The sequence below is a fragment of the Mycetomoellerius zeteki genome, unplaced genomic scaffold (assembly GCF_001594055.1).
Source record: "Mycetomoellerius zeteki isolate Tzet28-1 unplaced genomic scaffold, Tzet1.0 scaffold35, whole genome shotgun sequence".
Lineage (NCBI taxonomy): Eukaryota > Metazoa > Arthropoda > Insecta > Hymenoptera > Formicidae > Mycetomoellerius > Mycetomoellerius zeteki.
This window is the reverse complement of record NW_017257338.1, coordinates 2,490,369-2,515,085: the sequence shown is the minus strand read 5'-3', so window position 1 is coordinate 2,515,085 and position 24,717 is coordinate 2,490,369. Positions and strand designations below refer to the sequence as shown.

At 36.6% G+C, this 24,717-nt stretch overlaps 7 protein-coding genes across 9 annotated transcripts in view; 3 read left to right on the top strand and 4 right to left on the bottom strand.

The window, feature by feature from the left end:
• The window catches only part of LOC108725607 (UPF0764 protein C16orf89 homolog), a 3,239-nt gene extending 2,893 nt beyond the window's left edge, over positions 1-346 (bottom strand). The window contains exon 1 of the mRNA XM_018452737.1: positions 185-346. Coding sequence (XP_018308239.1) covers positions 185-284 — 100 coding nt within the window. The 5' untranslated portion in view covers positions 285-346. The remainder of the gene's footprint in view (positions 1-184) is intronic.
• Positions 347-2,288: 1,942 nt separating this feature from the next.
• On the bottom strand, positions 2,289-3,067 carry LOC108725609 (uncharacterized). Of its 2 annotated transcripts, none has more exons than XM_018452740.1 (2): positions 2,826-3,067; positions 2,289-2,762 (listed from the first exon to the last, which is right to left on the bottom strand). In XM_018452740.1, exon 2 carries the CDS (start codon positions 2,613-2,615, stop codon positions 2,325-2,327), a length of 291 nt encoding a protein of 96 aa, XP_018308242.1. In that variant the 5' UTR covers positions 2,616-2,762; positions 2,826-3,067; the 3' UTR covers positions 2,289-2,324. The 2 variants fall into 2 exon arrangements, with proteins under 2 accessions (XP_018308242.1, XP_018308241.1); XM_018452739.1 differs by having other exon boundaries at positions 2,289-2,722.
• A 1,338-nt stretch (positions 3,068-4,405) lies between these two features.
• Arp3 (Actin-related protein 3) lies at positions 4,406-7,188 on the top strand. The gene is made up of 6 exons (XM_018452736.1): positions 4,406-4,559; positions 5,145-5,325; positions 5,423-5,737; positions 5,818-6,132; positions 6,327-6,545; positions 6,623-7,188. Exons 1-6 carry the CDS (start codon positions 4,516-4,518, stop codon positions 6,800-6,802), a joined length of 1,254 nt encoding a protein of 417 aa, XP_018308238.1. The 5' UTR covers positions 4,406-4,515; the 3' UTR covers positions 6,803-7,188.
• Positions 7,189-7,382: 194 nt separating this feature from the next.
• Positions 7,383-10,738, bottom strand: Nulp1 (Nuclear localized protein 1). Its single transcript, XM_018452735.1, has 9 exons — positions 10,541-10,738; positions 10,157-10,416; positions 9,701-10,071; positions 9,365-9,599; positions 8,944-9,197; positions 8,560-8,869; positions 8,140-8,427; positions 7,875-8,056; positions 7,383-7,557 (listed from the first exon to the last, which is right to left on the bottom strand). The coding sequence occupies exons 2-9, from the start codon at positions 10,280-10,282 to the stop codon at positions 7,533-7,535; spliced, it is 1,791 nt and encodes a 596-aa protein (XP_018308237.1). The 5' UTR covers positions 10,283-10,416; positions 10,541-10,738; the 3' UTR covers positions 7,383-7,532.
• Positions 10,739-11,105: 367 nt separating this feature from the next.
• Positions 11,106-13,361, top strand: LOC108725608 (leucine-rich repeat-containing protein 59). Its single transcript, XM_018452738.1, has 6 exons — positions 11,106-11,207; positions 11,503-11,562; positions 11,666-11,788; positions 11,849-12,062; positions 12,675-12,881; positions 12,968-13,361. Exons 1-6 carry the CDS (start codon positions 11,106-11,108, stop codon positions 13,267-13,269), a joined length of 1,008 nt encoding a protein of 335 aa, XP_018308240.1. The 3' UTR covers positions 13,270-13,361.
• Positions 13,362-14,455: 1,094 nt separating this feature from the next.
• Positions 14,456-16,417, top strand: Nf-YB (nuclear factor Y-box B). The gene is made up of 2 exons (XM_018452777.1): positions 14,456-14,765; positions 15,565-16,417. Exons 1-2 carry the CDS (start codon positions 14,657-14,659, stop codon positions 16,104-16,106), a joined length of 651 nt encoding a protein of 216 aa, XP_018308279.1. The 5' UTR covers positions 14,456-14,656; the 3' UTR covers positions 16,107-16,417.
• Positions 16,418-16,561: 144 nt separating this feature from the next.
• LOC108725629 (uncharacterized) lies at positions 16,562-23,413 on the bottom strand. Of its 2 annotated transcripts, none has more exons than XM_018452775.1 (4): positions 23,036-23,413; positions 19,513-20,276; positions 17,612-17,749; positions 16,562-17,160 (listed from the first exon to the last, which is right to left on the bottom strand). In XM_018452775.1, the coding sequence occupies exons 2-4, from the start codon at positions 20,065-20,067 to the stop codon at positions 16,660-16,662; spliced, it is 1,194 nt and encodes a 397-aa protein (XP_018308277.1). In that variant the 5' UTR covers positions 20,068-20,276; positions 23,036-23,413; the 3' UTR covers positions 16,562-16,659. The 2 variants fall into 2 exon arrangements, with proteins under 2 accessions (XP_018308277.1, XP_018308278.1); XM_018452776.1 differs by having other exon boundaries at positions 23,200-23,413.
• Positions 23,414-24,717: the final 1,304 nt, after the last annotated feature.

The window sequence follows — 24,717 nt, the reverse complement described above, 5'->3', positions numbered from 1 at the left end:
TGCTGCAGCCAATTAAAAATGCTATGCCATATTTTACTATCTAATTTGCTGCAACAGCCAATCTTTTCTTTCAATGTATACATTTCGATGTTCTAGGAATGATATATTTTCAATATAATAAAAAAAATTTCTTTCTAAGTTTACATAAATCTTTTATCACTCTGTTTACTATTAATTCACTCACGGAAACTTTCGGGATTGAATACCGCTTCGGTTCGCAACGAGAAGCAAGCGAACAGAAGAAGGATCCGGAGGACACTGGAAAATCCTGGAACTATTTCCATCGGGACGGCTATGTAAAGAAACACTGATAAACTTCATTTTCATGCCGTTTATATAAGCTAAACCCCCACCGTGGGCACATCGACTAAGCTAAACGTCGGCGAAATTTATCATCAATTGCTTCTTCCTCGATGAAGAAAAAGCGCGATGCTCTCGAAGCGAATTGGTAAATGCCGAAGCACGTGGTACTACTTTTTCTTCATGAAACAGACGTATCCTGATAGGAAAAGTGTTCTCTACGGGACCTGGATTAACAGCTTTCCGACCACATCTGCGAGAGATTCGCTCTCTATTTTCAGCGACGATTTTATTTCGATTTAAAAAAAAGTTATTTATCGTACATACAATTACAATAGCTTGTAATTAAAGAATACACCCTTTTAATAAAAATCCTAAAATAAAATAAAATTTTATTTAAACTTATTGTTCCTAATTTATATGACAATCGATGTACAAAATACTTCTCTCTCTCTCTCTCTCTCTTCTCTTAATTAAATTTAATCTTTCTGCATGCTCTCGAGTGTTAGAAAAAAACTTGTCAAATATATTTAATTTTATGTCGAATAAATATATAAACAAATTCAATTTAAAAGAGCAATCCTCAAAATTAAAATCAAAAGATAAATGGCAAAGTTTTTTGCCCGCTCTTCTTGAATAAATACTTCAACTTCGATGTTATACATCAATAGCTTTAATCATATTTAACCCATCCAATTGTTTATAGATAATTATTTATTATTTAATCTATTATTTTTTTTGAATCGTTACTTTTTAAGAGGAAGAATATTTAAAATACGTTTTCAAATATTTTGTTACCAATATTCAAAAATATATTTTCGAAAAATTTATTATTTTAAATTATTGAGTACTAAAAAGATATACGTATCAACAAAAATAAATTTAGACTTTTTTTTCAAAAAGTTTTTTTGGTTCGCAAGTTATTCTTATTGGATATAATAAATGAAAACTTATTTACTTAAGATAAATGAATGTTAAAAAACTTGTAATACATAATATCTAAAAATAAATGATCTCCTGTTTATTTATTCATAAATAACACAACTGTCATGTATCATACAAACAATTTACAATACGCTAGAATTAATTACATATACAAAATAAATTTTTATGCCTTTTATATTCTTTTTTCTATAAAGATATCTCATATTCGTATCATATTTCTGATTCAATTTATCTTATATTTTTGCATGCAATAAGTAAATCCTCGTAAACTTTCTGCTATATTTATTTCTTATCTTCTGTTTAATAATTGCGAAGATCATAAATGGAAATGGTCGCAGCAATAGAAAAAGTCGGAAGATGTCTCCTTTCATGTAGCTTCATATATTTCATAAGCTTTTATTAATCTTACTATTAGTATTCATTTTCTTAAGAGATTAAAAAATCTCTACTTTTCTCAAAGACTTCTGAAAGTCCTATTTGAAAATCCTATCCTCCATTACATATTTCTATACTGAAATTATATAAATTATGCTCTCTCTTATCAGGTTAATTTGGACAATGTATAATTCATAATATAAATATGTTATAAGATACATGTATAAGATAAGTTAAATATATTATAAAATTCTTAAATTAATATATATACGTCAAATGCATATGTCAGTCTGGCAAGCCCAAATGCTAATAATAAACAAGTACCGAGCGTAAAATTGCACCTGAAACTTGAATTTTTTTTAAATGTATAATAGCTATCAATCGTCAACAGTTGATGCTACGTTTCAAATGTACTAATTGAGTAAAGTCGTGTTTCTACTTTGACCAAAGTAGAAACTATCTCATTCTAGTTACATATATTGTACCGAGCGTAAAATTGCACCTGTAACTTGAATTTTTTTTAAATGTATAATAGCTATCAATCGTCAACAGTTGATGCTACGTTTCAAACGTACTAATTGAGTAAAGTCGTGTTTCTACTTTGACCAAAGTAGAAACTATCTCATTCTAGTTATATATATATATATACATATTAGATACGCAAATTAAGAGTTATCACATCGATCTGATCTCATCCGTTTCAATCACAGATCATCATGTTGGTCCGCATTGTCTCCGAATTCGATCTCTAGCTGCAGTCTGTAATCCATGGCAACGAAGACGATAACCAGAAGCACAGGCAAGCGAAATCTAGACTGCCAGCCGAGCTTCAATATAAACATCAAGGAACGATGAAGAGTGCCACTGTTTCCCAGGAAAATGTCAGGCATCCTTTGCATCCTTCGATCAAACCTTCGGATGTGATTTGGGTCAGTGCTTTGTTGCGCTCCTAACTGTATCTCACTAAATGGCGAGAAACAGAAGTCCTTGGTCATCGGGGATTCGGTCCATGTTCCTCAAGACAATCAGATAATCTACTCAAATTTACTTCTTAACGAGTGACTCCTCGTCTTGACGAGGTCAATGTTTTGCATCGCCATATCTGTTAAATTAAGACTTACATGAACTCTCTCTTTTTCTCTCTAAAATGTTAAATCATACAAATTGATTAGCAATTAATTATTTGACATTATAACAATACTAACCGCATTATCGTCCACCGTCTTTAACATCCATTTTTGACAGTTCTTGGGCTTGACTCTTAACATATGCATGCACAAACACAAACACTTCGGTGCACTCAGGTACACATGTGAGTTGGTAATCTCGTTGTTCTATCACAATGATCAAAACGGAGGAGAGAATCAAGTTATCTGAAAGATCGAATTTTAATCTTCAAAAATTTTCAATCTTCAATGTCTTCTGTTTTCATAGCACGATATGGACATTTAATGTATATGATATAAATGGGTGCATTCAGTACTACAACCGCTCACTGAGCGCTCAGTGAGCGCTTGCATCTTATTGGTATATTCCGTTAGAACTAAAAATATAGACCAAACAGATACAAGAGCTCACTGAGCGCTCAGTGAGCGGTCGTGGTACTGAATGCACCCATTTAGTGCAAAATAAGTTTCAACATGTCGCTCCCAGGCACGAAACATATATCTTGAACTACTTAGGTCGGTATTCATAGTCAGTTCTTATATTCAAGACCGTCTTAAGTTCAATCTTGAGATGTCACGAACCAATCAGAGGGCTGTATTAGCATCTTAAGACATTACTTAAGACGGTCTTGAAATAAGATCTGACTATGAATACCGGCCTTAGACTAATATTCATAGTCAGTTCTTATATTCAAGATCGTCTTAAGTTCAATCTTAAGGTGTCACGAACCAATCAGAGAACCGCATTAGCATATTGAGACATTACTTAAGACGGTCTTGAAATAAGAACCGACTATGAATACCAGCCTTAGAGCGGTATTCATACGGACGGTATACAAATATTTCCCACTGGTAACACAGTATTCTTATGATAATTCAAACAACAAAAATACAAAATTGTGACATAAGACCTTATATACCTGTGACATATATACCTTAAGGCGTTTTTTAGATGTCTTCCCTGGTGAAAATTTTTCACAGAACTTTTCGTATAATTTTTCAAAATTTCTATATAATTTTATATATAACTTTCTCACATTTTTTATACAAATTAGAACACTTCTCAGAAAAATTACATCTTTTCTCAGAATTTTTCAATTATGTTAATTATAAATATCGTAAGATTTCTAAGACTTTTTGTAAGAATAATTTATGGGATGAGAAATTTCAGAATATTTCAGAATTCACTTGTATGAAAAATTCTGAGAGATGTAAACTTTCCGAATATTTCTGAGTGTTTCTAAAAAATGTTCCAATTCGTATAAAAATTATGAGAAAAATTTTCACCAGAGTTTAAGACTTTAAAAAAAAAGGGTCATAAGATGTCTTTCAGGGATCTTTAAGATGTCTTGTGTCTTTTTTCCGACATGCGTATTGTACGGGAAGCGTTTTCTCTGCTGAACGCAACCATTTGCAATAACATCGAAATTCGAAAGCTTTCCTTTCGTAATGGGAGCTCTTGTATCTGTTGGTCTATATTTTTAGTTCTAACGGAATATGCCAATCAGATGCAAGAGCTCACTGAGCGCTCAGTGAGCGGTCGTGGTACTGAACGCGCTCAATAGATGCGCTGCGATCGCGATATCGCGATATCTCGCGTCGAGGCCACATACCGGGTGTCGCTAACGTGCGTGCTGGGCGTCGAGACAAGAGGCGTGGTATCGTTTTGGTTAGCCGCGACCGTTGTCAGGCATTTGCCGGGATAAGAGCAATCGGTAGCGTCGGAATCATGCTCGGACGTCTCCCCGCGTGCGTCATCGACGTGGGCACAGGGTAAGCACCACCCCGGAACGATAAAACGGGCGTGATCGATCTTGGAAGAGGGTGGAGTCGATTTTAGGTTTTAGGTTAAGTAGTCAACCGATCTGTCATCGATGACATTTCGGGCCGGAACATGGACCTTTGCATAACGCATAATGCATAAGAGAATTAATCAATCATCTTTTCTTTTCATGAAATGAATGACTTTGATCGGTTGATTCTGTTATGCTTTATGCATCGTGCAAAGATCTGTGCTTGTAAACTTCGGCCAAACCCGCTGCGAACTAAACCCCCTTCACCCCTCGATGATTCACATGCATCTCGCTTTCTTTATGATGAAGAATCTTTTTCGTCCCATGACGAAATCGTATCGACTTGCGTAAAAATATTTGCCGCCCACGCACAATCATGATACGCTCAATGCCTCTCGCTCGTGATTATCAAGCTTGTTCTTTTTCAATTTTTTTCAGAGTTCATCTTTCCTCTTTTTTTTCTCCAACATGTAGAGGAAAAGAGGAAAAATGAACTGTAAAAAGTTTAGCTTGAAAAACCAGGCTAATCACAGGCAAACCTTATCTAATCACGGCGTTATCTCAGGTACACGAAACTGGGATTTGCTGGTAATAAGGAACCCCAGCTGACTATACCGTCAGCAATCGCTATCAAGGAGACAGCTAAAGTCGGCGACAATAATGCAAGAAGAATTACAAAAGGCGTGGAAGATTTGGATGCTTACATTGGGGATGAAGCTTTCGAAGCCACTGGATATTCGGTTAAAGTATTTACTCGCAACCCATTTGTTTGATGCAAGATTGTTTTTTTTTTCTTCTGGATGAATGACGCTTATCAAATGCATTTTAATCCTTAATTTGCAGTATCCAGTGAGGCATGGATTAGTAGAGGATTGGGATTTGATGGAAAAATTTTTACAACAATGCATTTTCAAATACTTAAGGTCAGAGCCTGAGGATCATTATTTTCTCTTAACTGAACCACCTTTAAACACGCCAGAAAATCGGGAATACACCGCAGAAATTATGTTCGAGTCGTTTAATGTGCCGGGACTTTACATAGCTGTGCAAGCCGTTCTTGCCTTAGCAGCCTCATGGACAGCCAAGAACGTAGAGGACCGTACTTTGACAGGCGTTGTTGTTGATAGCGGAGACGGTGTTACTCATGTGATTCCAGTAGTACGTATAAAAACGTGTAATGTCAGAATATCTTGTATTAAAGTCGTATTTTTGGAATCTAAGTTATTGCATTTTTATAGGCAGAAGGTTTTGTCATAGGAAGTTGTATAAAGCACATTCCTATCGCTGGTCGCGATATTACCTATTTCATACAAAGTCTGCTGAGGGAACGAGAGATTGGGATACCGCCTGAACAATCATTAGAAACAGCAAAGTCAATCAAAGAGAAGTATTGTTACATATGCCCGGATATATCGAAGGAATTTGCCAAATATGATAGCGATCCTACGAAAATTAAGAAATATGAAGGTATTAACAATATCACCAAACAACCTTTTGTGGTGGATGTTGGATACGAAAGGTTTCTCGGACCGGAAATATTCTTCCATCCCGAAGTAAGTTGCCTATATACATATAACTATTAATTTATATAAAGTTGTTCTTGTCAACTGCACTTATTGCATAATTCATCTTTTCTCTTTTTTTTCCATGTTGGAAAAAAAAAGAAAAGATCAACCATGCGAGAAGTTCAACTAAAAAGAACAGACCTATAATCAATACCTACATTTTCTGTATCTCAATATTTCAGTTTTCCAATCCGGACTTTACAACGCCGCTCAATGAAATTGTTGACGACGTGATTCAAAACTGCCCAATCGACGTTAGAAGACCATTATACAGTAATATTGTACTATCGGGTGGCTCCACCATGTTTAAAGACTTTGGTAGACGATTACAACGCGACATCAAGAAAATCGTAGACACGCGGCTTAAGCTTAGTGAAACGCTAAGCGGCAGCCATATCACGGTAGATCATGATAACAACTTATTTTTATGAGAAAAATATAATATACTTTGTGTTATTAAATTCTATTTATATTCCAGCCAAAACCAATAGATGTTCGTGTAATATCGCATCATAAGCAACGTTGTGCAGTATGGTATGGTGGTGCATTACTGGCCAGTGATCCAGAATTTTATACGGTTTGTCACACAAAGAAGGCATACCAAGAATACGGTCCAGGAATTTGTCGTTATAATCCCGTATTTCACAGTATGGTTTAAGAAATAAATGGGGCGAGCGCGATGATCGAAATCATTTCTAAAAGTATTGTCATTTATGAATGTAAGGATTATCTGATATTTTTTTTTTTACTTCGTTTTTTTAACATGGTGCTAAATGCAATTAAAAATAATTCGAAGATTCCGACTTGTTGGTACACTTCATATTTTATACTTCTTTTTACAGAATCATGTCGGCATATTTGAGTACATGACTTGAATCTATGATTAGATTATGAAAATTAATGTACATTTATTCGTGTTCTTGAAATTTAATCAATCATCGTTCATGATGTACGTCACATACTTGTATACACTGAGTATGAGGTGCATAGAATTCACTATGTATTTTATTTATATACTGCAGTATAGATATATTTATCATATTTACAAGATTTTAAAAAATGCGTATATAACAGATTTATAATAATGTTACAAATAATTATTTGTTATTTAATATAGTGATGCATATATAAGAGAATGCAACCATAGAAGCAATTTTACATAGAGCAAAAATTCTAACAAAACTTCAATTTTATATATGAAATTTCTTTATACATCGAATGAATCTGGAATTACCTTCTTATTTAATTATTATATGTATTAACTCTCCTTTTTTGCGTTTTTACATGTACTATTTGAAACGATGTATATGTATTATTTAAAACTGCACAATTTGCATAGATTTCTTCTCTGATGTTGTCAAGTTCCACACAATTAGAAACAGTTGTCATTATGCGTGGTCATCATTTTCCTCACTAAACAAACAATTACAAACAAAATGTCATAAGATCATAATATAATGAATGCACAATTAAGTAATGAAAGTCTAAACGATATGAGTTTGATCTTAGCGCTTTCGTTACTTAGTCAAATAATTATAATCATATTACCCCTTATATTATTAATCGTCTATGATTTATAATTTACAATAACCCATAATTGATAACTTATTTTAAGTAATTTAATTATATAAGTCAGTGATTAAAAAACTAAGAGGATAATCAAGATATTACATGTTCCCATCTTTCGGAATAATCATTGTTTTTATTTTTATTTTAGTATATGTACTTACAGTAAATTCAAATCATTCAAAGCAGCAGCTGCACCATTGATATTCCTGAAAAGCGAAGAGAAAAAAAGAGAAAAGATATTTGAACTGTCTGGTCTACTGTTTGCTGTAGGCTTTTTATAAATATTAATGCTGTCTAGTGGTGGTAATGGATCATATGACAACACTGGGTCTTCGTCCTGGATCTGGAATAAGCAATATACAAATTTTAATAAAATTGTATTAATATGTTTCATTTTAATACAGTATGCAGAATACAAGACATTACCTCCTCAATGTGAACCATAACTCCCTGTACCTCTGAAAGTATAATGTGCCTCAAAATGTTCCTTGGCAGCTTTCCCCGATAGCGTACGCTACGCTTTACTGCACAGTATTTGACATAATCATCTTTAGTTTCGACTCGATCTACCACTTTGCACACACAGTCTTCCAGCCACGGTAAAATATCTGTCTCCTTCCAAAGATGGAAGCTACGCATCACATATAATTTTTGCAGCTTCTCTAGAGCCGGTGATGCATTGGCATGGGGGTAGAAGAAGTCATAAGCCTTTATCTAAGAAATTAAAAATATTTAAATAATTATAATTTCTTTAAAACACTTATTTTGCTCTGTGTGTGTGTGTGTGAAATAATTATTTCAAAAAGTGTCATATTCAAGACAAAATTTTGTTTAAGTTTACGATACCTCCGAGTCTGTTTGTATGTTACATTGATCCACTAAGAGCGTCAATACATCTGGAAACATGATAAGAGCATTTTGCAGAAGTTTATCCGCATCAGTTTTATTTCCCATACGAAAATGAGCCAAAGCTAGGCTGTACACAATGTTTGGTAATTGAGTTAAATTTCTGGAGTCCTCCCACAGATTACAAAACTTTATGAACCATTCATATTCTTTGGCTTTTAAAGCATAGAAGTCAATGCACAAAACCACTGCTAATGGATCACCTTCAGGATCCAATGACAGAAGTAATTTACAAAATTCCAAGCTTGTTCTGAAATTTTCATTGAAATTAATGTAAATTCTTACATCTTTTTGCCGATATTCCTTCGATTCGTGCATATTTACCTATAGCAAGCACGTCCACCGACAAATCCAAGATGTTTAAAAAGTGTTATGAAAAGTGCACGATTCTGTTGCTTCCTATAGTCCAATCGACATTTCGCAGTTGTTACATTGAAGAATGGATGAAACGCACATTCTAAGCAGTATAGAGCCCGTTTGATAAACTCTGCTGCATGTGCTAAATCTTCAGTTAGTTTACACATTTCGGATACTTGCAGGAGGGTGTCTATATGGTAAGAATGGATATTCATTATAGTCTGAAACATAGTAATTTATATTAACATTTATATATTGAATAAATTTTGAAGTAAACAATTTTTATCTAGTGAATAAGCTCATAAAGTGATAAAACAATTAAAGATACTCTATGCCAGAAATGCGAAACATTAAATCATATCACTAATGTTACTGCATGTTAACTTACAATTATATTCTCTGGATTCAGACTTTCAACAGCTTGCAAGAATTTTTGTTGTACCTCTTTGTACGAAGCACTATGTTCATATACAAAATAAAGTACATTCTCCGTGGTCTCTGTAGAGTGATCTGGATCTAAAGACATGGATAATCCAGATTTTTTTATTGGTATCCAAGGAATATCGTCTGGGCAAATCAATCGTGTTTTCTTTAAATTTCCAGGACGGCCTTTATTTTTCTTGCTGTAAAAGTATTCTTCGCTCAACAAAAACTTATAAATACAAACATTAACTGTACATTTATACACGAGTACATATAATTATACGTATAGATGTAATTATACCTTTGTTCAGCCTCTATAGTTTTGCTACCAAATATCTTCTTCAATTCATTACATGGATTTAAGTGTTTACGCTGTACAGTTAATATATCTTCCTTAGATACATCATCGACCAATTGCGCTTCCAAAACTTGAGTACTGCAACCTGGTAGTGGTTCCCCAAGCAATTTGTTCACCTCTCTTATACTTCGTTCAATCTCGTCTATGTTCTCGTTACATTCTGCATCGTGTTCTTGCTGACTCTTGACTCTTTCGTTCTTCAACTTCTTATGCTTTTTCTTCTTCCTACGTTTTGTATCGTTGTAATCTGTACTGTTTGTAACCAGATCTTCATCTTCCTGTCTGTCATCAGTATCCTCCTTATCAGAGTTCAACTGTGGACATAACTTTAATGTTATGTTCTGTATGACTTCATTTAGAAAAGAACAAAACGATGTGACAATGTTTAGTTTTACGTACCACATCGAAAACATTGAAAGACTTGGACTTGGTGTTGCTGGCTACTTCTGTGTCACTCGTGTTGTCGTTATCCGTTTCCAGAGTCACATCGCTGCCGTAGACCTTTTTCATATATCGCGTAGACATTTTGATTTATATATAGAAAATGTTTTTTTTTTCAAGAGTTAGAATTTGCTGCTATATCTTTTGTCGCGAGAACGTTTATGATTCAATAGATCCGAGTCTCGTAAATTTCGAATGTTTACTACCTCCTCAGTAATCTACAAAATTGAGCACCTTGTAACATGTAAAATCAATACATCCTCATCTGGTACACTTTTCAAATCCGATTGAGAGACATACTGATACGCACGCTGCAGCTCTAATGCCTCTTACTGTACTTACTATAGGCGAGTGATCTTCCAGAGAAAAAGAAAGGATCTAGAATGCCCTGTAAAAGGATTTTGTTCAGCTGAGATCAAAATAAAGGAAATATAGAGATCGTGAAAAACCGAGGACGGCGGTCGGAGTTAACCGACGAGCTAAATGCAGTTTGGCCAGATTTGGCTAACGAGCGAGTCGACGAGGAGAGAAAACCTCTCCATCTCTCTCCTTTTCTCCCTCTTTCGTTGACACGTCGCGCAAAACACGCAATTTATCCTTGTCGGTAGCAATCGAAACGCGCGATCGAAAAACGCGAGGTCGCAGGGACAAGTGCAGACGAGTCGGCGCGGTTATCGGCCCGTTAACACTTAACACCCGTTAGCCGTTAATAGGCGTTCAACGCCCACCGCCCACGTGAGCCTTTTGGGGTGTACTCATTACATGTCAAGCGCGCTCCCGGATACGTGCACCTGCTTACGTGTACGTTACGGGGCCGGGGCATGTGCGCGGGGCTCGATAATCGCGATCTGACGTCGCAGACACACGGAGTGGCCTACGTTCGCGTTTCACACAAGGTCCGACAGACATGACCATCAAACTGAAGCTGAAGGACGTGAAGGACAAGCTGAAGGAGGACACCCTGGACCTCAGCTTGTGCGATTTGGAGGAAGTGCCTGTGCGAGAAATCGTAAGTTCTTTTTTTTTTTTTAAACTGAATGAAACGTTTATAGAAATCTACTAACTCTTTTTACTATATGGAATATTAGAATAACTTATATTGAATAAATTTATACTTTAGTACATAGAATATTAAAATATCTTTTATGTAATTTTTTTTAGCACAGATTGAGGAACGCAAACATTGTTTAATTTATAAAATAATTAATATAATTATTTTATTGTATATAAAGTGTCATAGAATAGGAGTAATTTGCAGAGTAATTTAAAAACAAATATTCCTCATAAATTCTGTTATATTTCAGGCGTCTCTTAGGAAAGCCACAAATGTCAATTTATCAACCAATCTTCTGATTTCACTGCCGGTACGTTTTATTGGACTATATAAAATTCAGAGATTTTTATGTAATTTAAATATTTTATTATTTAAATATTTGTGTGCTATTGTGGACATTGAATTTTTTGCAGGACACCTTTGTTATCTTGAAACAAATTGTAAAATTGGATCTCAGCAGAAATATGTTGGCCGAACTTCCTAAAAATTTTGGCGAGATGACTCAATTGAAACATTTGGATTTATACGCTAATAAGGTAAACTGCTTTCTCCTTTTATCCTTTGACAAAATTGTACATAATTTGCATAATTTATAGATCAGCAGATTACCTCTGAGCTTAAGTGAATTAAAAAATCTAAGGTGGTTGGATTTGAAAGAAAACCCTTTGACCGAGGCTGTAGCCAGTGTTGCGGGACCATGCAGTAATATGCGCGAGTGTCAGGCATGCGCTCGTAATATCGTCACTTATTTGTCCAATGTTAAACTTGTCATCGAGGAAGAGAAATTACGTAGATTAAATAATGTCACAGGTGTGCGTCGCTCGTTGCACAGTCATTTAAGCCTTGCATAATCCTAGTAAATAGTAGTAACTAACAGTAACATAAATATTGATGTTATAATTTTACATTCAATAATGTAACTGTTACATACAATCATATTATATTGTTAAGAACTGGTTGCCATCTTTAGATAATGTATTAATTTTTCTAATCGATAAATAAGAGAGTAAGAGAGAGTGAGCTGAGACAATTGAATAGGGAAACTGCCAATAATGACGAAAGTTTCCTTGTTCAATTGCTTTGCAAAGGCAAGCGACTTCCTCTAATTTGAATGAGCTGAGATTTATCAAAAGATGGAACAACCCAGTCTAATGCCTGTTTCCACGAATGTAGATTAATTTTATACTCTAATTTTTTTTAGAGTGAAAATTGAGCCAGTCTTAAAAAATAGCTCAATTTTCAATTTTTAAGAGTAACATATATTTCACTTTTTAGAGTGAGATTCACTCAAAAAGTTTTACAGAATAAAATTATAAAAATCTACATTAGTAGAAACAAGCATATAAGTGTGATGAAATTGTAACACTGGCATTACAGTTAAGAGTTAATTAATATTTACTGATGTGTTACTACATATTTCAGGCGATGCAAACAAGGAGATACCAAGTACAAAGAAGGAGAACAAGAAGAAAAAAAGGAAGAAGGACGTGGAAAGGGAGAAAATGAACGGAAATAAAACTGATTCTCCAACACAAAGTGAGGGATGCTTGCAGGACAATAGCGATAGTGTAAGATTAACGGGATCATCGTCCAATAATGCATCTACGCGTAAATCGTATGAATCGACAGGTAAATAAGTACTGATCTTGATAATTTTTTAGTTCGTAAATAAAAAATCGTTTATCATGTATTATTTCATACTGTTTGTGATCCAGGTACTGGACTATGCCGATCTTTCACGTGCGTAATCGTATGGTTCTTCGTGATCAGCTCGTTATTTACCGTAGCGATGGTGATGCTTTCATGGCGTTATGAGCAACAGACAGACGCATTTCTGCAAAATGCGCAGACGTTATCGGGGCTGCCGTTGAAGAATTATCATCGACAGACTACAAATTATTTGCAACGTATAATAAAGATCGCGACTGTGCAGATCAAGTCGATTATCGACGCTGCCAACGATTTCTATAGAACACAATTCGAGAGTGGCACAACCAAGGAGGAGAAAGAATTATAAAACTGTTTGCCTATTTCCATTTAACTGTGGAAATCGATAAGATCACAAAGCATTTAAAGAAAATAACTGAAGCAGTGCATTTAACATTTTGTTGTATCATAAAAGCTTATTTTCATCAAATAAAGAAATATTCCTGACAAGACATGTTATTTATTTTTCGGTGTGATGTTTTAACACTATGATGATATTTTAACACTAGAATTTTAACACCGATAGTATTCTGTTAAAACTGCTGAAGGTGATAATTTGATAATTTCCTATTTTTAGTTAATGAAGAGTTATTTTTATATCATTTATATTATTAAAATTATTTCTATTTACATATTTTTAATATTTTATTAATATACAATTAAATACAATTGAAGAGCAAATGGAAACTTTGACTTCAAGACGCTCATTAAATGTGGATAAGCAAATTACATCAAATTAAATAATATTAGGTTGGTACAAATGAAATGACCGTTTCTCGTATTATAAAAGGGTGGTTTTCCTTTTTCAGTATATTTTACAATATTTTTAAAAAATTAGCGATTATACCATTCGATAGAGCAAAGATTTATAGCTTTAGAAATCTTTTTTAAAAATTACTGTACGGTGATTTTTAACAGAGTTATAAGCAATTAGTCAGAATGCTCCTTTTTACTTAATCCGTGAGTATCTCAGAAACAAAAACCGATCAATGAAGACCGATCAATGAGCTCCCAATGATCCTATAATATTGATTTCTTCCATCATGAGTCAAAATTGTATCGTCGGTGGTTTTAGTGAAAAAAGAAAAGTAAAATTTGAAATCGTCAGGCACAGTTGAAATCGTTAAGACTATAGGCCTGTTCTTTTTGACTGAACTTTTGCACCAGTTCATCTTTCTTCCTTTTCTCTCCAGGAGGAAAAAAGAGGAAGAAAGATAAACTGGTGCAAAAGTTCAGCCAAAAAGAACAGGCCAAATATTTGAACGTGACGCGCATTCGTAGTGCCTAACTTCCGTAATTTACGAAAAGTCCCTAGAGCCGCTTCCGGAAGGCTATAGCTGGTCGCCTATTGGCCAAATTCATCACGAGCCTCTCTGATTGGTCAGTCCAGTGAAAAAATTCCAAGTACCGGTCACTGCGAGTGGCTGCGATCGATCTCGACGTGGTTAAGGTTGGTCAAAGTGATCAAAGTGATTAAACGGGACGCTTCTGGAGTATTCTGGATGCTTTCGCAATCACGATTTGTAATTGCTTTTGTTGTGTGCATCAGCACATACATACACTTGTAATACATACGTACTTATTACACACGCAGCCACTGGCTTAATTAGCTTTTATAACATCATACAAACAAAGGTAGCAAAAGGTTAAAGGAGCCTGAATTGTTCGATCTGCTTCACGTGCGGATTACACCGGAGATGGAAAACAGTGGCGAAAGCGGCGATGATGGTCCTCTAGGATCGACGTTTCTGAGTGGAAATACCGTTGCGGGATCCTACATTGGCGTACAGTCGGATGACATGGAAGGTAGGTTAGCGTTTCCCTCCCGAGCCCCGAGAATCAACTTCGAAAATGGCAAAGTAGCTGAGATGCTCGAGAGTTTCACTGAATATTATCTTGTATTTTGTATCATCGAGTTTACATCAAGATAGATCAGGCTGATTTTCTGGGTGGAAAAGAAGGATGCAAGTATGTGGCTATTTACTCGGACCACAATGTGTTTATACTGCAGTTTGCCCCTCGTGCACCTTGAGTATCGTTTTGTATTTAAAACTAAATTTTCCACTTTCAACGAATAATTTTCATCCATCAGTTATCTTGGGGACGTACCTCTGATCGTCTTGGATTGATAGAACCTATTCCTATCATAGCAATTTTTTAAATACTGTAGTGTGTTTACACTTAAATTTCATTTTAGATTTATTTGTTATTACTGCACTGGGCTGCGTTAGAACTTCCTTTCTCGCTTTTATCGAATATCATATTTTTAACTATAAAACACAGACTTTGTATCATTATCACTAACTTTTTCACCGTCGACACATGATTTTTATCTGTTGCTCGTCTTAGAGACATGAAGCATAATAAACATTTGTCAAGAAAGCACATACCTGCTATCTTGAACTTTTACGTAGACTGTATTATTGAAATACAAAGGTATGGGAACATATCAACTCTAAGTACTTACGAAAAGATTGATACTTGTATTTAGATAGTATATTTACATGGTAACTCCTTTGTAAGTCGTCGCGGACCAGATTACAAGTCAAATCCCTTGGATAGTAAGACAATGTATAAATCTTAATAAATGCTTTTTTTTAAACAGATGATCCCGAAAACACGGACGACTCGAATCATGGCACGGGGGATCCTTTGCAGAGCCCTGGAGTTTCCACCGGCGGTGGGCCGCTTCGCGAGCAGGATCGCTTCTTGCCGATAGCAAACGTTGCCAAAATCATGAAGAGAGCCATTCCAGAGTCCGGAAAGATTGCCAAAGATGCGCGTGAATGTGTTCAGGAGTGCGTGTCAGAATTTATCTCCTTCATAACTTCAGAAGCGAGCGACAGGTGTCACATGGAGAAGCGCAAAACTATCAATGGTGAAGACATTCTTTTTGCCATGACTACGCTCGGCTTCGATAATTATGTCGAGCCTTTGAAAGTGTACCTGCAAAAATATCGTGAAGCAACAAAAGGTGACAACCCGCCCAACGCAACGGCCACTGGCAATGGAAAAACAGAGCCGCAGAGCATGTACGAGGATCAATTGTTTGCTATCACCGCGACGGCGTCCAGCGTGAGCACTTCCGACTCGTCTGTCATCTACAGTTACTCGTCGAACGAGCAGATGCAGTTTCAACTTTCCTGATCATTAGGAGTTAAAGTGATATTGATATAAGTATTTATCGTATTTGTTCAGAGACACTGTGATCTGTGAAACATGGGCATGCAGATGATAACATACAGATTCAATCATGTGGAAAAAAGGAACGGTATTTGCCTAGCAATAAGCATAGCAAAGTATCTTTAAGTTTTAACATTAACATCCATGATCATAATAAGATTCGGTTCAGATAAAGTATATAAGAGATAAAATAATTTTAATCTTTGTAAAGAAGCTTGTAAGCGTGAGCGTAAATAAATCAGAAGGCTTCGCGAACGGGACCCGGTCGACGTAGTTGGTTTTCCTTTACTTTTTCGAAAACAAGGATAAAAAAACAGCCGATTTTTTTATTCTTCTATTGTTTAAGTTTAAATTCTAAAACGCATTTAGGCTACTTTTTAGGCTGCGAAATTTCGCGGTTCAGGCCATAACGGAAACTAGGATCGAGCAATCGGGCGTGAACCGGCAGTAAATCGGCGTATGGTATATAGAATTCATTCGTAGAAAATGTTCGTGGGCGCGCGAATCACGTTGTCTTTTACTCCGGTAATTGGGCAGGTGAAAGCAAGAGCTCGTGTCCCTTCGTCGCCGGCGACATGGAGCGGCTCGTGGGCGCGACTGGACGTTCCCGTTCTTGGTGCATCGACGGCGGCAATAGCGAGGCGGTCGATAACGTTCCCGGTCCCGGTTGCGTGTCCGCTTTCCTCGCCTTCTCCTTGTGCGAGGCGACTTGACAGAATCGCCAGCGACACTGACCACAGTGGCATAGGCAGAGGCACAGCAACACGCGGAACAGACAGCACAGCAAACCGGCGCACAGTAACGACGGGCCGACCAGCCTCAGCTGCGGGCTCAGGAAGCCCTTCTCCCCGGTGCCGACGAATGAGATAACTAAACCGAGCGCGGTGGTCCCCAAACCGACGTAGAGCACGGTGTTGACCGCCGCACTGACCTCGCCTCGCTGATGAATGGCGTTACTGCTGTCATCTTCGTCGTCGTCCTCGCCGCTGCTTCCGTAGCAGTAACTGGCGTCTCTTATCTGAAGTACACGATTTCTTATATCATTTTTATTTTCTCTAAATGGCCACATCCAGCAGAATGCTTATTTTGCAACTGTTGAAAGTTTTCTTTGCTGAGACAGGATTTCTTAAATTTTAACATTAAATTTTCTATTATGTGAAAATGGACCGAGAAATGTTCAACACAAATGAGTGAAGAAGACCATATTCGATGAAGGCGAGTCTTGATGCCTAATAATATTTTTGTGTAAATTTTTACAATTTCCAGTTCCAAGCATAAAAATTTTTATTCGGGTTTTAACATTTTAAAATTTTTTCCTCTAGATTTAAAAGTATAATCCAACCAACGCAAAGGAAAATTTAATAGTTGCAAAATAAACATTTTGCTGAAAGTGGGCAATATTATAAACATCCTTCTTTCATCTCTCCTTTTTTTTTAACATATTGTATCAGTGTCCAAAAAAAAATTACCCTGTTTCTTTTCATCCATCGTCGATGTGCTTCGCATTGCTTCGTTCTGTATCCAGGCGATGTGGGAGATAAGGGAAGGGGCGAAGGTCTGCTGCATCCTTGCCACGCCGCCTTGCCGCCAGGTCCCTGACCGCCGCACTGAAATACGTAATTCTCAGACATATCATTATAAATAATTGTTGAGGCCAATGAATCGCATGATCTTCCGTTAAAATGTAAGTACTCTCATTGAAGCGTACATTCTTTTAATTTATTGTATCTCGTAACTACTTTATATTCTACAAGAAAATTCCGTGGGAAGTTCACAGTGTTCTAGATAAGCAATAGACACAACATAAAACCCTTCAGTATGAAACCCTTTGTAGCTCCTTTGAACATTGATGTGAGCTTTACATGAATGAACGAAGTATTAAATTATTTCAGTAGATGGTATAGCGAAGAAATATATGATTTATCTGAACGATTGATATATTTGCTTCATGATTGCCCGATTGATTTCGTCGTAATTGGCCCGAAGGAATATTGATCAATGAGGTATGCACGTACGCGATTTCGTAAAACTTTTACGTCAAGCCTTATTCATAACGAGTTCGGTTCTAGGTATTGGTATTCAGAAGAACTGCGCGATCCTAATTTATAGAGTTTATACGAAGGGATCAAGATCGCTTTTTTGACGGCCGTGAACTCTTGATACTTACCCCGTATATGTAAGATCGTGGGGGATACCGTGGTAGCGGCGGAATGAGTCTGGTGGCAAAATTGGAAGGTAATTCTCTACCAATCTTACCCCCCCGTAATCGCTGTTTATCTCGTCTATCTCGTCTAATTAATAGAGCAGCCTGCATCCCGCTCGTTCATTTGTATATACTATCGATTGAGATCTCAGCCCCCTGATTGCCCAGTTTTTTTTCTCTTTCTTTTTTCTTATTTTTTTCCTTTCTCCCGATACGATGCGAAGAGACCAGTCCACCTCAAAGCTCCATCAGCGATCGATACCGATCTAATGTTGCGCTACCCGCCATCGGCATCGATCGCTGCTCGTTCTCGTCGATGATAATCGTGGCAAGCATGTTTCACGCTATACTGAAATTATATTACGAGTCTTTAGCCAATTTGGGGGCTTGGGAGATATTCGGGCATAGAGAATCTGTCGCCTCTCTTACGCTGCTCTCGACGGGTTTATCGCGTGTAATACGCCACCAGACAGCCGATCGATTGCTATTTACTATATAACGTTGTACGAAGTGCCGGCAAAAGAGATGTGGTGCAATCAGAGGGAGCATATACGCATTGAGTGAGGGTGAGTCGCGCTAAAGCGATAGAGAAGTGAGCTAGTAATTCTCGTTAATCTAATTCAATGATTGCACTTGGCAGAGATGACAATATAAAGTGATCGAATTTTCGATCAGTTGTGTGCTCAGACACACACAAAACTGAAGTTGAAAAATTAAAATAAATATTCTCTTCCCAAAATTTGTGGCGATAAGGAAACGTTGTCTTCTATTATCCTGACTTTAGTAATATAATAACGAAATTCACAGAAATTCACTTGAAAAGAATAAGGAAACATACTGCAAAAATAAAGCAAAAATAACGCAAATGAATATTGTAACGATTTCTATATAATCATTTTTTATTATTTGTAACAATTATAATAAACTGAATACTCTCAATAATTTTCTCTGTCTAATTGCGCACATTGCGGAGGGCACAATTTATCTCGCCTTGCATGATTTCTGTAATAAGTACGCATGAACGTAGTGTGGAAGATAGTAAGGGTGACTTGAGCGAGATATAGAGAAAAAGAGAGAGAAAGAGAGAGAGAGAGAGAGCGGCTAAAGAACAGCGTGAGCCCGAAAGAGGCTGGTGATGAGGAGAGAGTACCCGATGATGTTACCCACCTGTAGCTCCGAAGTAGGAGGCGAGACTCGGAGATCGAGGATCGAGGGTGGCGGGAAGGGAAAATTGCTGGACTTGTTGGCCGGGAAGGTGGTGGCGGATGCCGAGGATTCGAGGGAGAGCGGAGGCGGTGAGATCGGGAATTGGATCGGTGAGACTGGGGCGACCTGCTGGGACTTGTGACGGTCGGTGTGACGGCGCCGATCGTCGATGACCGGGTGGAATGCGGCGGATGACGACGACGTCGACGTCAGTGCCTGGTTTTGCGCTCGCGGGGCTTGCTGTGCTGATGCGACTTGATGCGGACAGGCGGCGAGCTTGGTCGGATGGTGATGGTGATGGTGGTGGTGCTGATGGTACTGGTGGTGATGCTGATGCTGGTGTTGGTGCTGGTGCTGATGCTGGTGATGCTGGTAGTGTTGTTGGTGACGCGCGCCAGGCGGTAAGCCGGTCTTCAGTCTTGACGGAACGACGTTGACCGGCACCTGCTTGTTGAGCTGCAGCCGCTTCTGCTTCCTCCGATTGGCGATACTCGCACCACCCGCCGCGGCGTACATCTCTCCGCGGGTTACCGGGTCGCTTCTTCGCTCGCCGTCTCAAGGCGACTCCGTATTCGGGGCAGCCCCCAGTTCCGGTTACGAATTACGTCGCATTATCGGTTGATGATCGGTCCTTGCCATGGTGTATGTCTCTCGCACCTTCGTTCTATCCCGAGGAAATATCACTCCCTTTTCCTTTTCTTTCTCTCACTTTTTTCCTTGCCCCTCTGGAAAGGCAAGAAATGTGACGGAGCTCCGCCCGTCTTTGGCGCCCGTCATTACGGTCTACGTCTCTAAATCGCTACGCGGCAAGCACGATTAAAAGCGATCCATCTTGCGTTGGATCAAATTTTCACTAATTGGCGAACGCATAACGCATCATTAGCTTAGTGACTCGTGTACGCAAGTGGATATAAGTTATACCATTTTTTTCACGTACGTAATTAATTCCGCGAAAGGTGGAAAATATTTATTCTTTCTTATTCAATTTCTAAAACTCGAATGAAACGATATATACAGATCTATTCTTCTTTTTAATTGTCATTACTAATTTTGTATTTTCTTTTGTATTTAAAGCGAAATAAATACTCAGGTCTTAAATGAGTAAAAGGAAGCAAAAAATTTGTAGAAATTGAGGAAAAATTCAAGAATTATATATTACAATATTATATAATCAATTACAATTATATTCTTACATAATATCGCATAATGTTTTTAATTTTGTATTTTTCAATGTATCATTTAATTCAGTCTTCAGTCTTAAAATAAAATTAAAAAATTAATCTGCCAAATAATCTGATTAAAATTTGTTTTTTTTCTTGATTTAAACAAGATTATTAATTATTTAATTAGTAATTAATGTAATTTTCGTATAAAGTACTATTTAGAATATTTCGGTTATGCGTTCGCTGAATATCAAATGTAAAGTTACGTTTTATGTTTAATTTACATTTAATTGCCACATCTACAATAACTACAGTCTAGCATAACACAAGAAAATTCTATATACATAATTATATGTTCATTTAAGAAATAATTTTTTGTGAAATTGGGAACACCTTAAATAAATTTTATTTAGTATAATTTTGGAATAGTGAAATAATATTGTACAAATTAATGATGTTCCTTTAACTAAAATTTAAGCAAATATGTATATAATACAATAATTGTAATTATGTAATATTTTTTATATACATAAATTATACACATACAAACTAAAATTTAAGCAAATATGTATATAATACAATAATTGTAATTATGTAATATTTTTTATACACATATAAATTATATTACATACGAAAATATTTTAAAACTAATTTAAAATATTTAAAAACTCAGTTTACATTAATAAATGACAATCCTACGGAGCAATTTAATGCTTTCGAAAAATTATTTCTTAAATTTGATTTTGATAAAATATACATGTACATTATTGGTTCATTCTTAAGATAAATTTAGACAACATGAACTGATTGATTTATGTAAAAAAAAATGTTTGATTTATTTAAGATTTAATTTTAATCAATGTATGTGTGCGGGAGACACGTTTACAATATTCTTTAAGCATTGTGACAATTCATAATTGTCATATTACACCATTATTTACAATATTCAAAAAAGTATTAGAAGCAGTTTCTACCTTATGCATATTTACATTTTACACACATTTATATCAAAAGTGCACTTGATTAGTGATTACACGCTGTAAGCGCTTATTGCGAAGAAAAAGCAATGAGAAAAGAATAGTGAATAGTGAAACAAATTACAGGCCACGTGCAAAATGCGCGAATTTCTTTTTATTGATTACTGCAATCTTTTATGACTGATTTCAGCAATGTCTATTAGTTCCAAAATTAAATAATTTTTTTGTCTCTAGAAATAAATCCTTTTTAAATAAAAAACCGACTTTATTATTAGTCTAAATTAATTAAATAATTAATCGATATTAAATATCAATCGATACACGCAATCACTATAAGAAGGCAATAACTGTTTGAATTTTTAATTTCAATTTATTTAAATCTTTGAAGTTAATGAATCTAATATAGTTCGATTGTATGTACATATAAAATTTAAATTAATTAATTTTAACAATTATAATGTAACACACAATTATAACGTAGAATTTCTAACAATTTAAACGGTTTAAAAAAAAAGAAGACGGAAAATGGAGTTAATACTGTTATTCAAATTGACGAGGCAGTGCGATTAATTATCTCTCCCCTTCTACAAAAATGTAGAAAGCGGCAAATAATTAATTAACACAGTTCTCTTTCTTCATTTTCTTCTATCTTTCTCTCTTTCTTGAATTTCAGTGCTGCATAAATAATAGCGCGGTTGAAGTTACTAATCTTGGTGAAACAGAACACAAAATTATTCACATTGGAAATCAGCTGCTTATACCCGAAGATTCGGAATCGTTCTTCAAGAAAGTTGTCCACACTGCGGCGGTTAAAAATGCATGACTGGTGAGTTGGATAGTTAGTTGGTACCTAACGGATAAGCGGCATGCATAGGCGACGGATATGTGCGTGCATGAAGATATAGATAGGGAAATATTCGACGTAATGGCTTTGAATAATTGCTGTATCAAAGTAGACCATGGCGAACGCGACACGCAAGAGGCACCAAGAAGAAGAGAAGAATGTTATCATCTACTTGTGATAAATAGGAAATTACAGGCTGGCTGGTGGCCCTCGGGTACATCATGTAACTCTCATTCTCTCACGACAGCAATGAAAATTCTTTTTTTTCTAAGGATGATTATATTGGAGGAATCTAAGGACAACGAAGACGACGACGACAACAACGAGACAACAAAAAGGCTATGCTGGAGTACATCTTTTTCTCTCTTTTTTTTTTAATTCGGTCGCAAATGACCGCTGCAGCAGCGAACGGCGGCAGCAACAGCAATAAATATATAGCAAACAAAAAAGAAGAAACAGGCATCAAGCCAGCCAACAACATCAAAAACGACTGCGCGTACCAACAATCCGAGAGAGAGAGAGAGAGAGATAGAGAGAGAGGTATCGCAACCGTGATTAACCCCCTTATTTACTCTCTTTCTCTGTTTGTCTCTCTCCCTCTGCCTTTCTGCCTCGTTTCCTCGACTCGTTCACAATAAACAGTGATACATCGACATTTTGTCACCCCGTTGCGCTCGCGAGGGTTCCTTCTTTTATGCGCTGCCCTTGTCCGTTCGTGCCACTCTTTATCACGAACAATTTGGTACACGGACAACGACGACGACGCGACACGGTTCAACGAATGGCGCGTCTCACTCGATCGCCAGCAAGGCGCACGAAACCTCCATCGTCCTCGTGAACATAGACGCACCCGTCACCCCCGAGCGTGCGTGCAACCACCCACGACTACCGACTGACGGACGGACGAGCAGCCGCAGACAGCCGCACCGCACGCGCCTCTACCCTCTTTCTCCTTTTCTTTCTCTCTCTTCCTCACTATTTCTCTGTTTTTCTCTCTTTCTCTCTCTCTCTCTTTCTCCACTTCATCCCTTCTACCATCGGCAACCGCGAGCGCAGTAGGGACCTCGCGCAGGGTTGAATCTAGGCGGGGATGCGAACATAACAGCAGCTGACCTGTCACTTTCACCGCATTCACACGGAAGTGTCGCATTCGCAAAAAAAAAGAAAAGGAAACATGATTTGATCATGATTGTAAAAAAACTCAATTGATTTAGGATCAATGATAATTATCGAGAGATAATTCATACAAAGGAAAGGCAGAATTTATATAAATGAATTTTGTATGTTTCTATTTGGATTGCAGAGGGATGTAATACTACAAAATATCATTCATATAAACTTAGGAAAATGTTACGCCAGCGATAATAAATCGCGGTTTGCATTTATACAGCAATTTATATAATTATTATTCATATTTTGCAACCCTCGCAAGTGATACAAAGGTGAGGGGGTGCTGTTGAACGACGCGCGCGTGTGCAAAAACGCCGAAGTCGAATTCTAGGGCAACCCGCTTTGGAGGGTGCCTATCCGCCACCCCGGCTGTAACCCGGTTACCTCGCCTTCTCGATCTCACCCGAGTCGATATCTGTGCTAGCCCGTTGCCTTTGACCTTTCACCTTTACCGCCCTAGCCTGATTTCACGACGCAGGCAACGACCTGCTATTATTTTACCTTCATATTTTAATTGTTGGATGATTCATGAATTTCTATTCGGACTATTATAAGTATCATAAAAATAAATATAAATGCTACCACATATTATAACATATAGAAAATTTATAATAAGTAATACGTATAAGAAGAAAGAAGAAATTAAGTAAAAATAATATTTATTTTATATATATTTTTTGGACTAATTGTTAAGAAAATATATACGAAAAGAGGAAAAAGAGGAAGATCTACTATGACTTATATATACAGGGTGTCATTAACCGATTAAATTACCAATCGTGAGCAGGTAGAGTGAACCGAACTAAGTCGAAAAGTCCTCTATCATTTCGCAATTTTCACAATAGTTAACAAGATATTAATTATTAAAAATGGCCGAATATTGGTCTTCAATCATTTTTTTCTCAAATACTATCAATTTTACAAAAAAACTATAAGAGGCAAAATTTGTTTATTTTCTTCTCATAGAACTCTAAGAATTTTTTCAGAATTTTTTATCAACTTTTTAGTACTG

What these genes read in the sequence shown, in the direction of transcription:
- LOC108725609 (XM_018452740.1), bottom strand. Translation starts at nt 2,615, where the DNA reads ATGACCAAGGACTTCTGTTTCTCGCCATTTAGTGAGATACAGTTAGGA.
- Arp3 (XM_018452736.1), top strand. Translation starts at nt 4,516, where the DNA reads ATGCTCGGACGTCTCCCCGCGTGCGTCATCGACGTGGGCACAGG. An exon ending in GTCATCGACGTGGGCACAGG is followed by an intron (nt 4,560 to 5,144) that starts GTAAGCACCACC and finishes GCGTTATCTCAG; the next exon opens with GTACACGAAACTGGGATTTG. An exon ending in TTACTCATGTGATTCCAGTA is followed by an intron (nt 5,738 to 5,817) that starts GTACGTATAAAA and finishes GCATTTTTATAG; the next exon opens with GCAGAAGGTTTTGTCATAGG.
- Nulp1 (XM_018452735.1), bottom strand. Translation starts at nt 10,282, where the DNA reads ATGTCTACGCGATATATGAAAAAGGTCTACGGCAGCGATGTGACTCTG. An exon ending in GGTGGACGTGCTTGCTATAG is followed by an intron (nt 8,870 to 8,943) that starts GTAAATATGCAC and finishes TGAAAATTTCAG; the next exon opens with AACAAGCTTGGAATTTTGTA. An exon ending in TTGAATGATTTGAATTTACT is followed by an intron (nt 7,558 to 7,874) that starts GTAAGTACATAT and finishes TTGTTTGTTTAG; the next exon opens with TGAGGAAAATGATGACCACG.
- LOC108725608 (XM_018452738.1), top strand. Translation starts at nt 11,106, where the DNA reads ATGACCATCAAACTGAAGCTGAAGGACGTGAAGGACAAGCTGAAGGAG. An exon ending in TGGATTTATACGCTAATAAG is followed by an intron (nt 11,789 to 11,848) that starts GTAAACTGCTTT and finishes CATAATTTATAG; the next exon opens with ATCAGCAGATTACCTCTGAG. An exon ending in TAAATCGTATGAATCGACAG is followed by an intron (nt 12,882 to 12,967) that starts GTAAATAAGTAC and finishes TTTGTGATCCAG; the next exon opens with GTACTGGACTATGCCGATCT.
- Nf-YB (XM_018452777.1), top strand. Translation starts at nt 14,657, where the DNA reads ATGGAAAACAGTGGCGAAAGCGGCGATGATGGTCCTCTAGGATCGACG. An exon ending in ACAGTCGGATGACATGGAAG is followed by an intron (nt 14,766 to 15,564) that starts GTAGGTTAGCGT and finishes TTTTTTAAACAG; the next exon opens with ATGATCCCGAAAACACGGAC.
- LOC108725629 (XM_018452775.1), bottom strand. Translation starts at nt 20,067, where the DNA reads ATGTACGCCGCGGCGGGTGGTGCGAGTATCGCCAATCGGAGGAAGCAG. An exon ending in CTCCTACTTCGGAGCTACAG is followed by an intron (nt 17,750 to 19,512) that starts GTGGGTAACATC and finishes TACGTATTTCAG; the next exon opens with TGCGGCGGTCAGGGACCTGG. An exon ending in GATGGATGAAAAGAAACAGG is followed by an intron (nt 17,161 to 17,611) that starts GTAATTTTTTTT and finishes CGTGTACTTCAG; the next exon opens with ATAAGAGACGCCAGTTACTG.